Raw genomic sequence first — 17,490 nt, forward strand, 5'->3', positions numbered from 1 at the left:
CTCCAAGCTCTACCAGGCGGCCAGCGGGCACCGCCAGCAGCTGCCCCCGGGGAGGGGAGAGCGGCTCCCCATCGCGCCCCCGGTGGCTCCCCGGCCCGGGGTCTCCTCAGGAAGAGAGGGGAGACCCCGAGCACAGAGGCGAAGCCCCGAGGGCAGCCAGGGGGCGGGGGACGCCCCGCCCCGCCCCCCCCGCTCCTCACGGCGCGGCGGGAAGCGGGCGATCGCCCCGCCGGCCGCCCCCCACTCACCCAGCAGCGCCCGGAGGTGCTTGAGGCGGGTGAGTACGTCCCGCTTGGGGTCCAGCGCCTTCTGGGTGGATTTCCTGACATCGGCGTGGCCCTTCCTGGAGAACATCCCGGCTCGGGGCGGGCGGGCGGCACCCGCCTGGCGGCTGAGGGGAAGGGGCTTCCCCCCGGGGCCGCGGCGGGTGCGGGCCGCGCACGGCTGCCGTCCGCGGGAGGGACTGAGGGCCCGGCGGCCGGGCAGGTGCGGGGGACGGGCTCCCACAGCCCCGCCCGCTACGGCCGCGCCGCCCCGGGATGCGGGGAGGGAGGGAAGGAGGGCGGGCGGAGGGTGGCAGCGTCCGAGCCCGGCGCCCTCCGCCGCCGCCGCCGCCGCCCGGGTGGGCCGTGCCAGCAGGGAACCGGCCGGCCCCGCCGCCCTCCCGCCCCCCGCCCGGCCGCCGCACTGCGCAGCCGCGCGGGAAGACTACATGCCCCGGCAGCCTGCCGGCGGGCGGCCGCGCGCGGGGCGCGCCGGGAGCCTGTGGCGTCACCGCGGCGTCGCCATGACGTCACCGCCCAGGCGGCCCTCTGTCGTCAGCCCCTGTCAGCCCGCGGGGCTCGGGCTCCTCCTGCCCTCGCGGCGCCCCGGCGCCCGCGGGGATCGAGCCTGCTGCGGCAGCCGCGGGCGCCCCTGGGCACCCCTGGCACCGACCTCGGGCCTCCAGTTTAGCAGCCAGCTCATTCCTGTCGAGGCGCTGAGGTCACAGCCCTCCCGCCGCGCCGACGGCGGCGGGTGACACCACCGGAGGTGGTCGCGCTGGGCGGGAAACCCAGTGGTCGGCAGCGAGGCGCAGCGGAGGCGGGAGAGCGGTGTGAGCGCCGGCGGCGGGCGCCGCGCGGCGGGACGGGGGCAGCGCTGGGAACTGGCGCCCAGCGACCCTCGGGTTTTGCACGGGAAAGACCGCCAGGTGTTGAGTAACTGCTTGCGCTGTAAGTATGTAAATAGCAAGAGCTGCCTTTACTGCTGTGGCACACAGGGGAGGTCAAAGACTGAGGGGATTCGTAGCTACATGTCAAGAGCAGTTTTGCCCCAGAATTAGAAGCCAGCAGGGTTTCAGTTGAAGGCCCTCAGATCCTCGCAGTAAAAATCGCAGGTAGAAAAGTAAATAAGTCCCAAGGCAGGATGAGGTCCCAAAAAAGAAAACAAAGCATTTCAGAGAAATAAATTGCACATATGCTACTTAGTTTTTAACAAAGTTATTATTAATTTACGTGCCATATGTTTATAGAAATTATCTTTCAGCCATGAATCACCGTAGAAAAATAAAATGTCACGAGAATGACTATTGTTAGGACCGGAAAACGTATCACTGCCCCATCTTACTTCCTGTGAGCCCTCTCAGGGATCGTTTTTTCTGCAAAGGCCTGCAATCACCAAAGCCACTCATCAACAAGCCCTGGACACGTCCCGCTAGCGAAAGGGCGGTCCCAGCCCCTCCGCGGGAGGGACGGCATCCCTGGGATGGGCACGTGGCAGGCGAGAGCGGGGAACTGCTCTGGGGGAAGATCAGCCTGGCAAAACAAACAGATAAATAAGCGAGCGGCGGGAGTTTGTGGGCGCTGCTGGTTGCATGACGTGGTTGTGACCGTGGCATAGCTTTCCCCCCTTCGAAGCGCAGCTGGATTCTGGAAGGTGAAGACCTTCCGTGTGTCCTAGTGCTACCCTGTAGAGTGGCCAGACCTTGTGGCATTCCTGCTGCTCTTTAAGCATTCGCTTCCTGGAGTCATAGGAAGGGGAATAGCGCTGACACACAGCATTTAAAAAAAAAATTTGATCCTTTCCTCATACAAAAAAAATTTGAACGCACGACCTTGGAATCAGACGCAGAGGATTTATTGTCGCCTAACAGTCTATTGTTCTGGAGCCCGTTGAAGGCTTACAGTAATTCATATTGCATATTCTTCCCATAACGCTCTTACACAATGTCTCATTCTAGAAAAGCTATAAATCTTCAACAATTGTCTAAAATTTTTGGTCACATGTTGCAAATTGAGTATCTGCAGCTTCCTGAGAAGAGCAAATTGGGTCATTCCAGCTTTTCCCTTTCATTGCCACAAATCAATATATGCAGTTGGCTGAGGAAGCGCGTGGCTAAAATCTTGGCTTGCTCTTTTTCCTTTTTTTTTTCTTTCCCTTTTATTTTAATTGACTTAGAAAAACAACAACTTTCAGTTTGTCTCTTCTGGCAATTTCTGATCATTCCATGGTTTTGTCTTTTTCTGCTTTGTTAAAAAAAAAGTCATTGTTACTGTAGATAAAGCAATTGTGATTACACAGCTGCTGTAATGTCTAATAAGTTTTGTGATAACTAGGAAAGCATTTTGGTGCTCAGCACCTAATTGCATAGCTTTAGGCACTCACTGTTTTAAAGTTTGCCAGAATTTCTTCCCGTGGAAAGCTCCACAGAATATAGATTTCATGACTTGAATTGCGGCGCTGTAGGAGGGCAGTCCTTTCTCTCCCTGTTAGGTCCTGGAAAATGCGGTTGTGTGAAGAGCTCAGTGAGTCAGCATCGTTTAACATTAGCATAATTAGAGTGGTTTTGGGTTTTGGTTTTACTTGTGTGCTTTAATCACGGAATTAAGGTTATGTAAATACAGTTCTTGTGCATCAGTGAGCCGCAGAGATGAAAAAGTGCCTCTGATGCTGTACATAGATGGCAGGGAGTTGATTGTTGGGCAAGACATTCGTATCTGGAGGTTGGAGGGTTGACACTGGTGAGCGAACGTGTTGTGATACCCAGCTGCAAGCAACCAGAGGAGGTTTGAAGGCCACCTCTTGTTTCCAGCAGCCTTGAAAAGCCTAGTGCAGGGCACGTGGACCAAATCCAACCCTGCTGCCATTGCGGTTGAGGTGTTAATGTGCTTTCTGCTTAAATGAGGGCTAAATCTGATGTCTGTATCACTAGTGGCTCTTCTGAAATAAGACACAAGGAGGCCGGTAAAGGGGCAAGCATCGGCACTGTTCAGTGGATTCCCGTGAAATGGGGTTGTGGCCACTTGGCTGCGATGAGGAAAACTTTGAAGCGCCCAAAAATTAACATGCTTCCGTACAGGCTTTGCTCCTCGCAAGTTTCTTCTCCCAGTTTTCAGAGCGTGAATTAGTTGGAAATACACAGCCTAATAAAAGCTTTTAGAAATTGAAGTTATTCTAAAGATTTGTGACATTTTTCATGTTTATTTTTGAGATGTCTTTGCATTAGATGAATCGTCAACAGTACAAAACTGAATGATAAACTGTGGATGTTCTAACTCATACTTTCTTCTGCATGTCCTGCGTCATATAACATACGGCACTATTTTGTTCTGCATGGAGAAGCATCACCATACGTTGGCTAATCTTCACGGTGTAAAATTCCTTTGTCTTTTATGAGGAACAAGCACTCAATATAGTAGCAAGGTGAAAACTAATTTAATAGTTTCTCCTCTGAGTTTTGGGTAAGCAGATACATCCGAATGAATACATACCTTTAGGAACTCAGAATTACGTGCAACTGACCTTTAACCTATTAGTTAAAACAGCACAAAATATAAATTTTTGAATATTCATTCATGAGTTGACGTAGCATAATGCAAAGCAGAAATGCCAGTAAACTTGCAGCAATGATTTCAGCCTGTGCAGGGCCACCACTTGTAAAATCCTATGACTGGTGTTTTCTATCAGTGTAACAGTTGCAGTTTCCCAGAAAGTCAGATGATGCGTTTCCGAAAGTTGATGCTTAAGGTAGAATAATTTCCTGAAAGAGGTTTGGTCATTCAGCTTTCAGGCTCTGAAGTAAAATCTATATAAAGCAGTCACTTAAGGGGACAAAGCAGTAATCCCTTATCACAGCACTGAATTTTTAAAGGTCACAACACAATGTGACGTCTGAAGTGAGCTGAACGTACAAACATACACATGGCAGCGGTGCAAATGGATTTGCTATTCATTTAGGGAAATCACTCCCGTGTGCAGGAATCTGCCTTTTTAGCTGTGTGTTCGTTGGGATAACGCGGTGGGCAGAGCCCTGCTCGAGCTGGCTCCGGTGGAGGAAGGCCTGCGTCACATCGGTGCGGGGGGGATTTCTGGGAAGTCATAGCGCAGCCAAGATCCTGCAGGCAAAAGGGAAAAGTATGACCTTGAAAATAATGTTGCTGCAGCGTCTGCCCTGAGGAGGAAAGCCTGCCTACAGAGGCACAGCCCCTCTTGGCCAGGTGCGGTCTTGTTGCTCTGGAGAGCTGCTATTACTACTTCAGGCACCTGTTGCATGCAATACAGGTAAGGGGCAGCACATTTCCAGTCTAAAATAGAATAGCATAAATTATCAATATGTGTTTACACTACAGGCAGGCGTGCTACCCCTGAATTGCAGGGCTCATGCATTTTGTTCCTCCCCTCTTGGATACAGCGTGGTACTTCCAGGGAGTAACAGGGTCATGCCAACAGTGAGGCCCCGCAGCAGGCATTGCCCTGCTTCTTCCCGCAGCTGCTCCGTGCCACTGGCGCTCAGTCCCTGCCTTTGCCACCTCTAGGACACTGTGAGGGATGCCCAGGGTGGGGGAGCAGAAGCAAAGTGCGCAGTATTGGTCTTTGGTTGTGTTTTCTGTGCTTGCTTCTGAGCTGCCAGCTGCCCAGGCATGGGCTGTTGGCTGACTGGAGCCCACGAAGCAGCACAGGGCACATCCCCTGCGCGTTTTCTGCTGGAGCAGGTCGCTGGGGCACGGACCATGTGAAGGGGAGGATGCTGAGCAGTGCTGTCCCTGGAGAGTTTTGCCTTGGGAAGGAAAAGGCTTCCTGAAATTCTCCAAGACACAAAAGAGTAGGTCCACCACTGCGCCCTCTGAGGAGGGACGTTCTCCCACACCCTGTGCGTCCGATTGCTTGTGCCTCTTCCCGATGTCAGGCCTGCCCTAGGCCTGGGCACTGTCCGAAGGAAAGAAAAAGCTCAGCAAGGTCTCGAGCCGAACAGAGCCGCGTGCTGGCACAAGGACACCTCTCCTGCCCCGGGGCCGTCCGTTTGCTGTGTGTGGTTAGAGAGTGACCTGGCGAGAGACCAGGGCAGCGCCTCTTACGATCCCTTTAGAGACCACTCCACAGCAGCCAGCGCTGGCCTGGTGCTGGCTCCTGGAAGGCACAGCCTGCCGGCCCTTGTGCCTTACGCACTCGCCTTGCCACGGACGACTGAGCCAAGACCTGAGGATACAAGCACATGTCCCACATTGTCCTTGCTCAGTCTCTAAATTTCTTTCTGATGCATTGTGTGAGAGCGTGGCAGTCCTGCGGGGTGAAGGCCAGCTATGGCTCTCAGGGGTTTGTCAATGTCTTGAAGGCATGCTAACTTTGTGAATTTCACATCAGAAAGATGACACAAATCACATTTTGATGGTCAGGCAGAAGTGACTTACCATAGCATATATCAAAATGTATTGAACAGAATCATAGCCAAAGTAACAAAAAACCAGGATGTGCCTCATGTGCTTTAGTGTTTTCACTTTGGTGGGCCAGGAGAAGCAGGAGGTGGCCTGCATTTCTATGCTCTTAATGCATTAAACTCCTTAGCCACAGCAGGCCGGCATCTCTGTCCTGTTTTCTTACCTGCCATAAGCAAGGGCGAGCGGCGGTAAGAAACTCTGCGTCTAGCTGCAGAGTTTGTGGAAAGGCAAAACCCGCCGCTGCGGCTGTAAATACGGCTGCCTGAATTTCACTGGACTTGATGAACAGGCAAGGTTACTTCTCCTGTTGAGTCTGAAATGTTAATGACAGAGATTAAATTACGGAACTTCTCTGCTTACTTGTGTCAATATAACACTTTAAAATGAGCCCGGAAAAAAGGGTAGGGGAAAATTGAATAAAAGAGGCTTGCCTCCTAAGTAGCATACGGGTGAGATAATCATTTCCTTAGCATAGGGTGCCGGTACTGATTATTTGTCCTTCAGACCAAAGGCTTCGAATTGTGTTTAGAAGTTACTTCTTTTGTGTCCTGTTTTGTATCCTTGGTCTGACACTTCCATTAAGGCACACTAGCTTCTTACTCCCACCTTTGAATCAACTCACCTGATGCTTCCCAGCTTAGGTGCAGTGTGTGGTTGCTTTGCAGAGCTTTGGTGCTGTGCCAGCGTGCTGCGTATGGAAATGAGACTCGGCTCTCTCAGTCTTGATATGACTCAGCTTGTGTAAAACACTTTTCCAGCTGGCTCTGAGTTTGATGGGTTTGTTTTCCTAACAGTGTCCCTAATAGGGTGTGCAGGCATGGATCCCTGCACCTACAAGGTACTGCTTTAGACTCGAAGCCATACGGCTCGTACTTGATTTCTAATGTACACCTGACTTTTCCCAAGTCGGGATCCTGCAAACTGCTTTCTGTGAACCAACTTCTGCAAAGGTTCAGAGTTTTGCTGGGTTTATGAAAGCAAAAGTGCCATGTCCATTTACACTTGCTGAGGATCTCCCCCAGTGACTCTCACCTGGCAACTGAAAGGTTTCTTATTGTCCCTTTGCCTGTTGCAGGTGAATTAATGAATGACACAGATGCCGAAGTGTCGGAGGCACTGGCAATGCAAGGGAAGTCAGGAGAGGTGCAACCCCTGCCGCAGCTGATGTGGGGGGCGGAGAAGAGCTGTTCGAAGGTGCACAGTATCTGTGGAGGGTGTCTCCTGAAGACGCGTGCTGACTTCTCAGACAAGCACGCTACAGCCAACACGCTTCCCAGAAAACAGTTAATTATTTAGCATAAGTTACTTATTTAATACTTACTTCACAGGAGTTGATTATTTACTTTAGGCAAAGCAGACGGAACTCTCTGGTACACAAAAGTGCTTCCTCCTCAGAGGGATTTAGTTGTAATTTAAGCTGAAAGTGTTCTGTGCTGCAACGTGCAGGTTAGTGTATGGACTGGGGACTAGCAGCAGCGTTTCGTCCGGTTCCTTTGGGGATAGGCTGTAACAGCACCTGAAGGTCTTCAGTCATGGCATCAGCTTGAGTGTCTGCTGTATCTGGTCGTTTGCAAAAGGTATAAATTCAGTGGAGGAATTGAACGCCAGATACAGATATCCGAGCGTAAAGTTGTGAAATTTTCCCATCCAGCCATAGCTACAGCATCAGGTGTGAGCCCCTGCACACGGCAAGCGAGACATGGGACTGGGAGGCTGGCACGGCAGGGAGAAGGTCCGTGGCCCTCCAGAGAGGTGGCAGCATCTGTCCCTGGCCCTATTTCGAGAGCAACTTCCAGTAGGCTGCAGGATGGCAAGCAGTGGGTGGTAGCGCTGAAATAAACTATGCTGAAATAAACCACGCGTGAAGCAGGGAGCAGGAGCTTCTCTAAGCAGAGTAGTGGTTGAGAACTGGGTTTTCAGAGGCTCCTGACCCTGGAAATCTGGCAGTAAATGGGAATGAAGCTTCTGGGGCTGGGCTATTTAGGAAAAATCTGATGGAAAATTTCGAACCGTTGCAGCTTATGAGGCATTGAAATGTCATTGATAGAGTAAAAATGATAGACAGGAAAAAAATGCTGTCAGAAAAAGACACCAGATTTCCTTCTGCCAGAATTTCTAACTGTTTATAGAGGGAAAGAGAAGAATTTATGTCTACGGTCAGAAAAAAAAATCCAAAAGACAAGGAACGTGAATTTCATGTCCCTTGATGCCTACCAAAGGGAAACAGCACGGAGAACGAGGAAATTTCATGGAGTAAAAATATCTACCCACTAGGGAGAGATCGAACTATGCTTGCAAAAGGCTGAAGAGGTTTATGGCAAATTGTGAAAGCCCATAACCTACTGCCCTGGCCAAGATCCTTCCACGAGGAGGTGTCACAGCTCAACTTGAGACTGGACTAAGAAAGCAGAGATGGCTTACACCGTAAAAGCAGGAAAATCACTACTCTGCTTCCCTGCTCCATGTGCCGTGGTACAGAGACAACGTGCTGCTTGTCTCAACTGCACTAAATCTGAGATAAGTGTTGTTTACTTCACCCCTCTCCAAGAGGAAAGGTCACTCATGGTCTTGGTAGAGCTCCAGCAATTTCCTCCTGGCGGCATTTACCTCTGCCCGCCCGGCATCAGCGGAGGTCCCGGGAGCCTCTGCTCCCCTCCTTTGGCTGCCTAGCTGTATCCTGGCTTTTGGGGACGTGTCTTAACCCTCTCCCTACCAGCCTTTGCCCCTCTCTCTTCCCAGGAGCTGACTCTGAACAGACAGGCAGAATATGTCAGCGGTACGGTCTTAAATAGCAGTGAGATGCTGACAGTCTGACTTACAGAAATACTTCTAGTCTGAAGAAATCATGCACAGAGGGTAAGAAGTACAGGTCATTTTTTAGTACAAGTTACAGCTGAAAGGCTCTCCCATTGAAATAAGAGTCTTCTCTTTCCCCTTGTCCTCTGCTCAGCTTTCTTGTTTTGCTTCTTACATTGCCATATCTGTAACCTAAGAGCTCTTTTTTTGACTCAACGGTATTTCATATTTTCATTTTTCTCTCAGCTTGTGTTTGCGCTTTGTCACTCTCAGGAACAATAAATGAGGTAGGAAACAGTTGGCTGGGATCACCCTTAAGCTGAGCTTTGTTAACATCAAGAATGACCGTGCAGGTTGACTTAAGCCTGAGTTAAATTTATATCGGCAAACCAGACTTTATCTAATGGCTGTGTAATAAGTTAAATTCTTCTCTGAAGGTAAGATCTCAAGTTCTCTTGTACGTGAAGGAGAGAACAAAAAAACCTTCAGCATAAACCAGAAACACACAAAGCAACCGCTGGCCACTGATGTGTCACAAATTCTTCCTTCTTTTCTTCTTTTGCAAATAAATGAGTGCAGAAAGCAGTGCAGTAATTATAGCCTTCAGAAATGGCTCAGGTTTTCCTCCATGGACAAGCATGACAAAAAATAATAAAAAATAATTTTTACCAACACAGCTGGTGTTCAGATGAAATTATGTGGTTAGCTTTGAAACGATATTAAAAGAGAAATTTTAATTAACCTGTACCACTGAGTCAGAAGATAATATCTGATGCATATAACAGGCATACCAACAAAATACGATAAAATAATTATTTGCAATTAGATATATGCATTACAGACAATGTTGTAATTAAAATGTACTTAATGTCACACGAGGTCCTTTATTATCAAAACAATTTGTAGAAGGACTGTGGGAACAATGCGATGATTATCCATCCCTCTGAGAAAAAAACCTCAAAATTTAGCAGGAGCCCGCAGCATTTCTGGGTTTGGAGCAGGTGCCGGTACAGTCAAACAGCTGGACTCTTTCCCAGTGCCACATCCGCTGGTCGCCGGAGTGTGCGTAGGTCACCCATCGCTCGGCGTGCTTCTCTTCCATGGTCCCCCGATGGGCGGCAGCCCGCCGGTGACACCCGTGTGCCGCGGCACGGCTGTGAGCAGGGTGCGCCTCCAAACGTGAGCCGATTTCCGTGCCGGTCAGAGGGAGGGAGAGGTGCCACGGGGCACTGTGCCTTTCTTCTGCCAGGAAAACAAATCTCTCTTTTGGTATTTGCTTGTTAGCAGGGTTGGGGTGAGACGAGTTGCAATAAAACTGAGTAGTTAAATTTACTAGGGCTGATTCTTGGCTCTACCATGGCCCTTAGGCCATGAAAAGGGGCAAAAACCAAGGAAAAAATATATTTATGCTTGCTTGAAGGGCTCCTTTTCACTTTTACGTCTCTTGAAGAATTAGCAGAGTGAGTGCCAGATAAGCACAGCCTAGTAAATCTGGGGGATTACTCAGGAGCGAGGCACAGCTCGGCCTCCAAGAGCTGTGTTTGTACAGTCAGAGAGCCCAATACAGCCGTAGTCGTTTGCAGTAGAGCTGGCAAAAGTTGTGGTGAATCGTCAGGGAACGGCAGCCAGGCGTGAGTGCTGCCTCTCTGCCTGGGGACGTGGGTGCTGCTGCTACGCCGTTAAATAACCTCTCAGCCCATGTATTTGCCTGTCTGAGAAAAACAGTGTTGATGTGTCTCTAACTAGCAAGGGATGGTGGCTTCTTCAGCTGGGCTAATTGCCGGTTTTCAATAAGGGAAAACCTCGTTTTACCCGGGTGACACCAAAACGTTGGTTCCGAGGTGATGTAAAGGTTTCATTCTGCTGCCTTGCACACTGCTGCATTCACATACTCATTTTAATGAGCCAAGCCAACGCTTGGAGGCTTTTGGGGACCCCGTAACCCCAGGCTGCAAGGAAGCCCCTCTCTGCCAGTAGAGCCTCTGCTCCCCGCTAGCAGCCGGCATGGCCCTGGGTACCGGCTGCTCTGGCTGGAAAGCTGAGCCTCTGCAAAAGAGGCTTCGTCTCTGGGGAGAGCTGGGTGCCCCGGTGGTGCCAAGCACCTCGCCCACCGCTTTAGGAATAGCCTCTCCCTCAGCTTTCGCTGGCAGCCGGTCCTTGCGGCTCACTCTGAACAACCCCGAGGTGCCAGGGTCGGTTCCCGGTGCCAGATGCTCGCTCTGGGGCCTGACCTTATTGGCGCTAATGAAGGTGTTGGCAAACCTCTCCATCTGATTAACATTTCCCTGCTCAGATTGTAATTGTGGGGGCTGTTTTGCTGTTTCTCAGGCAGACCTTTTCTCATCGCCGCTTTCTGGATTTGTGCCCCCGCACTTGTAAAATTCCTCTTGAAGTCAATGGAGATTTTGCCCGAGTGAAAGAAGAACCCAGCCTCATTACAGGGTGCGTCTTAGCCTAGTGACGCGTCTTTCTGGGAAGGATAGAGAGTAGCCATCAACCGTGATGGCGTTAATGTTTCTTTACAGAAATACTTCTTCAAATCATAAATAATAAGTAAAATTGTTGCAAAATGTATTAAACTGAAGGAATGGCTCGAGGGGAAAACAACCCCCCTAGTATATCGTCAGCTGCCTCTTTATCTCTCCTAGGCTTCTCCACTTCCCAGTTTTCAAAAGAACAAAGAGAATGTGCCAAAGCTTCTTTGGGATTTCAATGAAAAATAATGAGAATTCATTGCTAATTAGGACTCCAATTAAAAAAAGTGATCTTTGCAGAGACGCTGTTAATGAACTTGTAAATTGCAGCTGCAGACTTGCATCCTTATAAACATTGCCCTTGTTTGATTCCGTTTGTGTATGCAGGAGCGGTGAGCAAAGGCTGCTGGCGTGTGCGCAGGGGCGGCAGCCATCCCTTGGCCCCTGCGCAGGACTCGCCGTCCCTGCCAGCGCTGGCGGCGCAGCCTGCTTTCCGCCACCCTGGGGACACGAGTGGCACATCAGCGCTCGCGGCGGGTGTTGCAGAAGTGGGTGCCAAAGGCAGCAGTGTCGATGGCTGCTCTCCCCGTATGCGCTGGGGTCCCTGCCCGCAGCCTGGCTCGGGGGGAGCTTGCTGCAGCCCTCGCACTTGTCACACATAACCCTTCTTCTTCCTTCAGAGCGGGGAAGGCAGCGCTTGCAGGCAGCCTCGCACTCCTCTCCCCAGGAATGTCCCGTCCTGCCCCGTGCCCGTTCGTGCGCCTGGGGCGATCGTTCTCTGGCAAACAGGGACAGTAAGCCGAAATAAAGAGGAGAAAAGTGAGCGCTGGGGAGCAGGGAGGGTGAAAAGGGGGATGTCGGACGTGCAGCTGGGCACCATTACAAGCTGGGGCTGGCTGGGGTCTGTCCTTGCACACCATGATGCATGCTGGGAGGTTTGCCCTTCCCTCCAGTGCCTCGGCGTCCTCGCTCACCAGGACCGCTGGAGAAGCGCGGTGCAGCTTGCATGTCTCCTTGCCGTGTCTCCTTGAGGGCTGGCAACAGCCTCTCAGTGCCCAGGGCTATCGATGGCACTTCGAAGTGGGAAATGGCAACGGTTAATACGGGGAATTGCTGAACGCTAAGGCAAAGGTTTAAATCAGGATGGTATTCATCTCACAAAACATTTGGCTTTATAAAAAGAAGACTGGTAATTCGTTATGTATTTTTGATCAGTCTTAATCTAATTAAAAACATCTTTATGTAGTACGCTGTAAAGAGGGGTAGACGATCACAGGTACTTCAGGGTAAGTGTTGATGTGTGACTGCATCTTTGCTCGTGACAGCAAACAGCCAAGTTGTGTAAATCTGCACCTTTATACATCTAAGGGGCATTTTAATTAGGATAAACGGGTACTGCAACCTTCCTCCACAGTACTGCGTGGTTTCCGACAGTGGTGGGCTGTGTGTGATGTGCTCCAGCTCCTGGGTCAAGGAAGGGGAAGCCTGTATAGAAGTAAATGAGAATGTAAACATGCTGGGGGAAAAAAAATCATGTTCTTTTTGCCCAATGCCTGATTCCGGTACAAAGCAAACAGAGCCAAACCCAGCCGTGCTGTGAGCCCACCGCTACGACAGCGGCCGCGCGCCTCCGGCTGCAGGCACGCGCGGGCGTTTCACACTGGGGAGCAGGTACCCGGGCAGACTGATGCAGCTGCAACAAAGCCCTGCTTGTGTGATCGTTCCTCCCTTTCTGTGCTTGCCAGCATGTGCCAGGAGGCACATCCCCATGGTATTTTGTGCCAGCACCCTGTTTTCCCCTTCCCATCACAGGAAGGCTTTTTCTCCCAGGAGAAGGGTACAAAACCATTGGAGGGCAATTAGCAGGGGCTCTGAAACACTCCTGGAACCTGGTCAGAGGTTGGAGATGGCAAAACATGGATAAAATTCATGTTAATTATACCGATTTCCCGATGAACTAACAATGAGCCAGAAGCCCACACAGTGGTTGATGTTGGCAGGTGCCTCTGCAGAACATCTAGTCCAACCCCTGCTCAAGCAGGGTCACCCAGAGCAGGTTGCTCAGGACTGTGCCTGGGTGGCTTCTGAGTACGTCCAAGGATGGAGACTGCACAGCCTCTCCAGGCAACCTGGGCCAGTGTTTGACCACCGAAAAAAGGGGGTTTGTATGCTTAACTGGAATTCCCGGTGTTTCAGTTTGCATATTTCCCTCTTTCCCAGGGTTTGAAGAAGTTGTGGCAAGGAAAGAAGGGTAATGTGGATATCCCAGGCTCTTGGGTGAGAGCCTCCCCCAAAATCAGACGCAGCTAGGGGAACAAATAGTAGGTGAGACGTGGCAGGTAATTCTTCTGCTCCCCTTGCCGTCAGCGAGGACTTTTGCTCCGGAAGAGCTGCGTCCGCCCTGGGGGGCTGCACTTGAAGAGAGGTGCAGAGAGCAAAAGTGGGGGCTGGCTGGGAGGCAGAGGTGTCTGGGAGCAGGCTGAGACATGCAGCCCTGCAAGAAGGGGGGGTTAGGTTGGCTGACGCAGGACGAGAAGCCGTTTGCTCTTGCACTGGTCTGCCCTGCCTGAGGTCTGCGGGTGCGGATGTGTGTGGACCTGTGCCATGCCGCTGCGGTTATTAGAGGGGAACAGTTGTCCCCAGCTCTTAACGCACTCAGGTTTAGGATGTGACCTTTCGGGGGCTAAAGGTCTAAGGGCTCTGTGGTGCCAAACTCCTGCACGTCCTGCTCCCCACCGGAGCTCCAGCTCAGACCCTGGGGTATAGCCCCTGGCACGCGCAGGGGGTCTGCAGGGATGCACTGAACCCAGCAAGGAGCCCTGTGCAAAGCAGAGACAGTCCTGAGGGGAAGTGCCTCTTCAGGGGGGTTCCGGCGCTCCAGTCCTTTCCCAAAATACAGTGCCGCAGCCCAGCTGCAACCAGCTGCTTCCTTTGGTCACATTGCCTGAAGCTTTTTCGGGGGGGGGGGGTTCTCATTTCAGCCTAGGACCCCATCCTGGGGCACTCTCTCACACCCCTCCTCGCCACTGCTCCACGTACAGAGCGATAGGGATGAAGTGCGACATAAATATCAGGAGTGCAGGAGGGAAGTGAAACATTTCAGCCTTGTTCTGGAGCCTGGTATTAATTTTTTTCCATTTCATCCAGATGCATAGATTTTATTTCTGGTAGCATGCCACTGCTGATAACATACATAATGGAGCCATTCAGGGGCATCTCTGAACATGCACTTTTCCCACATATAAGAACATACCTGAAATTTTGAAAGATTGAATGCTCATTTGCCAATTTAAGAAGAAAATGGAGACAACAGGAGAAAAAGGCTCCTAAGTTGTAAGTCTTCATAGAAAAGCAAGGGAAAAGCACATGTACATTTAGAATGATGTTGACATTTCTGAAATAAGAGATAGGGTGTTTTATCTAAATTATACCAAAGCCCTTCAAGATAATGTGCTGTGTAATAGCTACAGTTTTAGACACTATTTCATTTTCAATTTTCTAGACAAAAAACATGATTCTTATCCACAATTTCAGTTCAGTGTTTGACAAATTATTAGCATATACTTCCCAGCTACACCTAACATAGGGAAAGCCATATTTTAGGGGAAAAGGCTATATTTGCACCTTCCCCTGCACCAGTTTTGTCAGCATTTTGTGTTGCGTGGAGAGGAGACAGAAATTTGTAAAGCCTCAAATGAAAGGCAATAGGGGAGTGCTGCAGGCACTAATAAGCCTGAGTTCCCTGCCAAGCATCACCTGGGCCCCTGCCCACGCAGCCCCCGCCCACTGATTCGGGAGCTCCATTTAAGCTCAGGGTCAGGCACCTCTTCCTTTCGTTCGAGCGGTGCTGGGGGTGTCTCTGTGCTTGGCTCTGCTGGCTTCCTCATTCTTTCTCCTGGATGGATCTTGGACCTACACTGCAGCTTGTTTCTCCCCTGGTCCTTGGGCTGTACCAGCTACTTGCTCCCCTGCAGCTGGCCCACTGCCTGGGCTGGGCTCTGGCCCCTCTTGGGGAGCGCTGGGTGCTGCGGGTGCTCTCTGCTCCCCTCCCTCCCCTTCCCTCATGCGCTTGCTGTGTGTATTTGCAAAGAGCACCTTGCTCAGTGGCGCTGCTAACCTCAGTGGGGTGAGGGTACCCTGTTTGCACCTCAGGCTTAATGGGAGCCACAGTGTCCCTCCTGCTGTGTGCTGGCTGGGAGACGGAATGGCCCCCAGCCCTGCTGAATGCTGTAGTAACACCATGTAATTCACACACCATGCGTGGAGTGTGCACCGGCAGGTTTTGGTGCTTTGAAGGGTCCTGAAGCACCATAGAGCAGCAAAGAAGTCTAGGCTGACTGGAGAAGGCCATCAAGAGCTCCCCAGGAGCCTCCTGGAGTTGTTTTTGTGTTTAAAAGTAGTTCCTGAACAAGTGCATTTGTACCTGCCCTGCGCCGGTTGTTCCCCTCTGCCGTGCTGGCTGTGGGTGTGTGCGTGTGGCTGGTGCTGATGGGTCAGGGCTCAGGTTACAGAGGTGTTTTCCTTCTCTTCTGGCAGCTGAAAAGGAATAAATCCTGTTGACACCCACTTGGCATGCGTGATGGTGCCCCTCGTGTGACCTTGTCTTCATCTGGAAGCAAAGCACCGTGGGCTCTGGAGACCGTGGTACAGGTGAGCCTCAGCTGTACCTGCAGTGTGCGGAGGCTCGGCAAGGGGTCTCTGCAGTGCTGTACCAGCTCAGGGTTCCCAGCTCTGGGGAGGGTGTAAGATGTAAAATAACTGTCTCCTGAGGGAGTTTGCCCCTTCACTGTGGTATCCAGGTGAATCGGCATGTTCTGGTGCAGGGCGTCCTTGGAGGGGCAGTGAGGTAGCCTGAACCCCCTGGAGTCCCTTTGCCTGATGCTCTTGTTTCCAGCACTACTTGACCAATATTCTAGAAAAGTTTAGCAGTGTGGGAAAGGGATTTCCTAATTCTGTGTGTTGGGACACATCTGCAGGGGTGCTTCATACCAGTGGTGCTGAATAAGGAAACCTGGAGCCCCGAGTCAGAAATCCTGTTTAATTCTCTTCCAACGAGCAAGCTACCTTGGCAGAGTTGTCAAGGTTCAGCAAATAAGTTAGATGGTAGATGCCATGTGCTTATCTGAAAGGCATTATTTCCACTGGCATCTGGTGAAATGACTGAAGAGTCCTGGGTGTGACGGGATGGTGAGCCTGCTCCCTCTACAGGGAGTTTTGGCTTCATCAGTATTGATTTATCTTCAGTATAGAGGTGGAAAAATACCTTTTTCCTTAGAAGCCTCTTCCAAGATGCCAATGAACAAAATCTGGGAAGACACTATTTTTTGCATGTACACTTACAAGTAAGTAGTCCTCAACAGTATGTGAGTGTAGTCATGGGGATGGAGGTAGTGCTGCAGCCCCCTCAACAGCTGGTGATCTGCTGAGTGGGAGGAGATTTCAGCATACCTTGTAATTAGCAGGGAAAGGAGGGTTTTCATGACAACCATAATGCAACAAAATATAAATTAAACTCTGCTAGGAAATTAAATTCAAGGAACAGAAATAGTTTCCTTGGCAAGCCAAGAATAATGCTGGCAACGCTCAGACTCGTTGCTAAGTGAAGGGGCAGAGCGAAAAAAGGATAACAGTAGCTGGGATTATTATTCTACCTTAACAAATATACGCATTAAAGGTAATAAAATTATACTTTTAAAAGTATGCGGCTTCCCAGTGTCACAAGGATTTGTCTGTAACTGGAATAAGGGGGCCAAGGGTCAGTAGAGCCTTGGTACATATCGTAGAGGTAATCTGTGGTCAAAATAAATCTGTTTATTTCTATTGGTCACTAGGAAGGTTATTCCTCCTCTATAAATATGCAGGGGGCTTTTTCTCTGCAAGGTTTAAATGAGTGCATGTGCTTTGGTAATAGCAGCATGTGATCGGAAGGGGGAACTATTACAAAGAACAGCTAATTGCTGGGCTTGCAGGCAGTGCGAGTAAAATTACTTCCATTAATCTGTGCCTTCACATTGAGCGCACACGGGCCCTGATCCAGGTTCCCCCGCGATGGAGGCAGAGCTCCCCTCTGACCGCGGTGGGCGCAGGACCAAGCCTCTGCAACGCGCCTGATGGAGGAGGCTGCGAGGGAAGTGGAAATTGCTGCGTTTCAGTCCTAGTCTTAAATGATTTATGGTATGGCTTTTGGCTTAATGGTATTTGTCTGTCTTCATCAAATGTTAAGATCCATGTTGGAAAAGTGCTATATGTGTGTTAATTAGTTACGGAAAATGCTTTTGCACAAATAATGCAAACTTGCCCCAAAACAGTTTTTGTGCATCTTGTTGGAGTATTGTAAAAGTCATGTCATCGTAACAAGCCAGGACATAACAGAAATGCTTCTGCAGTTAAAGTTACTGACTAAATTAGGTGAGCTGCTATTTTGGGGCAGGCGTTCCTTTCAATAAGCATGACAGGGCAGAGATCCCGAATACTTCCCTCATAGCGGTACTGCAGGGTATAGCCATCCTTACGGAAGGATGTTA

The 17,490-nt window shown here is 50.5% G+C and overlaps 2 protein-coding genes across 8 annotated transcripts in view; one reads left to right on the forward strand and one right to left on the reverse strand.

Annotated features, from left to right (window-relative positions):
• Positions 1-692, reverse strand: part of RALGAPA2 (Ral GTPase activating protein catalytic subunit alpha 2) — a 132,841-nt gene extending 132,149 nt beyond the window's left edge. For 2 of the 3 annotated variants that reach the window (XM_064445503.1, XM_064445502.1), the window contains exon 1: positions 249-691. In XM_064445503.1, the coding sequence (XP_064301573.1) occupies positions 249-354 (106 nt within the window). In that variant the 5' untranslated portion in view covers positions 355-691. Of the gene's footprint in view, positions 1-248 lie in introns of all 3 variants that reach the window. The other variant, XM_064445504.1, reaches the window with a different exon arrangement.
• KIZ (kizuna centrosomal protein) overlaps positions 189-17,490 on the forward strand; it is a 169,588-nt gene continuing 152,286 nt past the window's right edge. For 2 of the 5 annotated variants that reach the window (XM_064445515.1, XM_064445514.1), the window contains exon 1: positions 834-1,214. The gene's annotated coding sequence lies outside the window, so the exon portion shown is untranslated. Of the gene's footprint in view, positions 278-833; positions 1,215-15,502; positions 15,617-17,490 lie in introns of those variants that run through there. The other 3 variants (XM_064445519.1, XM_064445516.1, XM_064445517.1) reach the window with 3 other exon arrangements.

The sequence above is a fragment of the Phalacrocorax carbo genome, chromosome 3 (genome assembly GCF_963921805.1).
Source record: "Phalacrocorax carbo chromosome 3, bPhaCar2.1, whole genome shotgun sequence".
Lineage (NCBI taxonomy): Eukaryota > Metazoa > Chordata > Aves > Suliformes > Phalacrocoracidae > Phalacrocorax > Phalacrocorax carbo.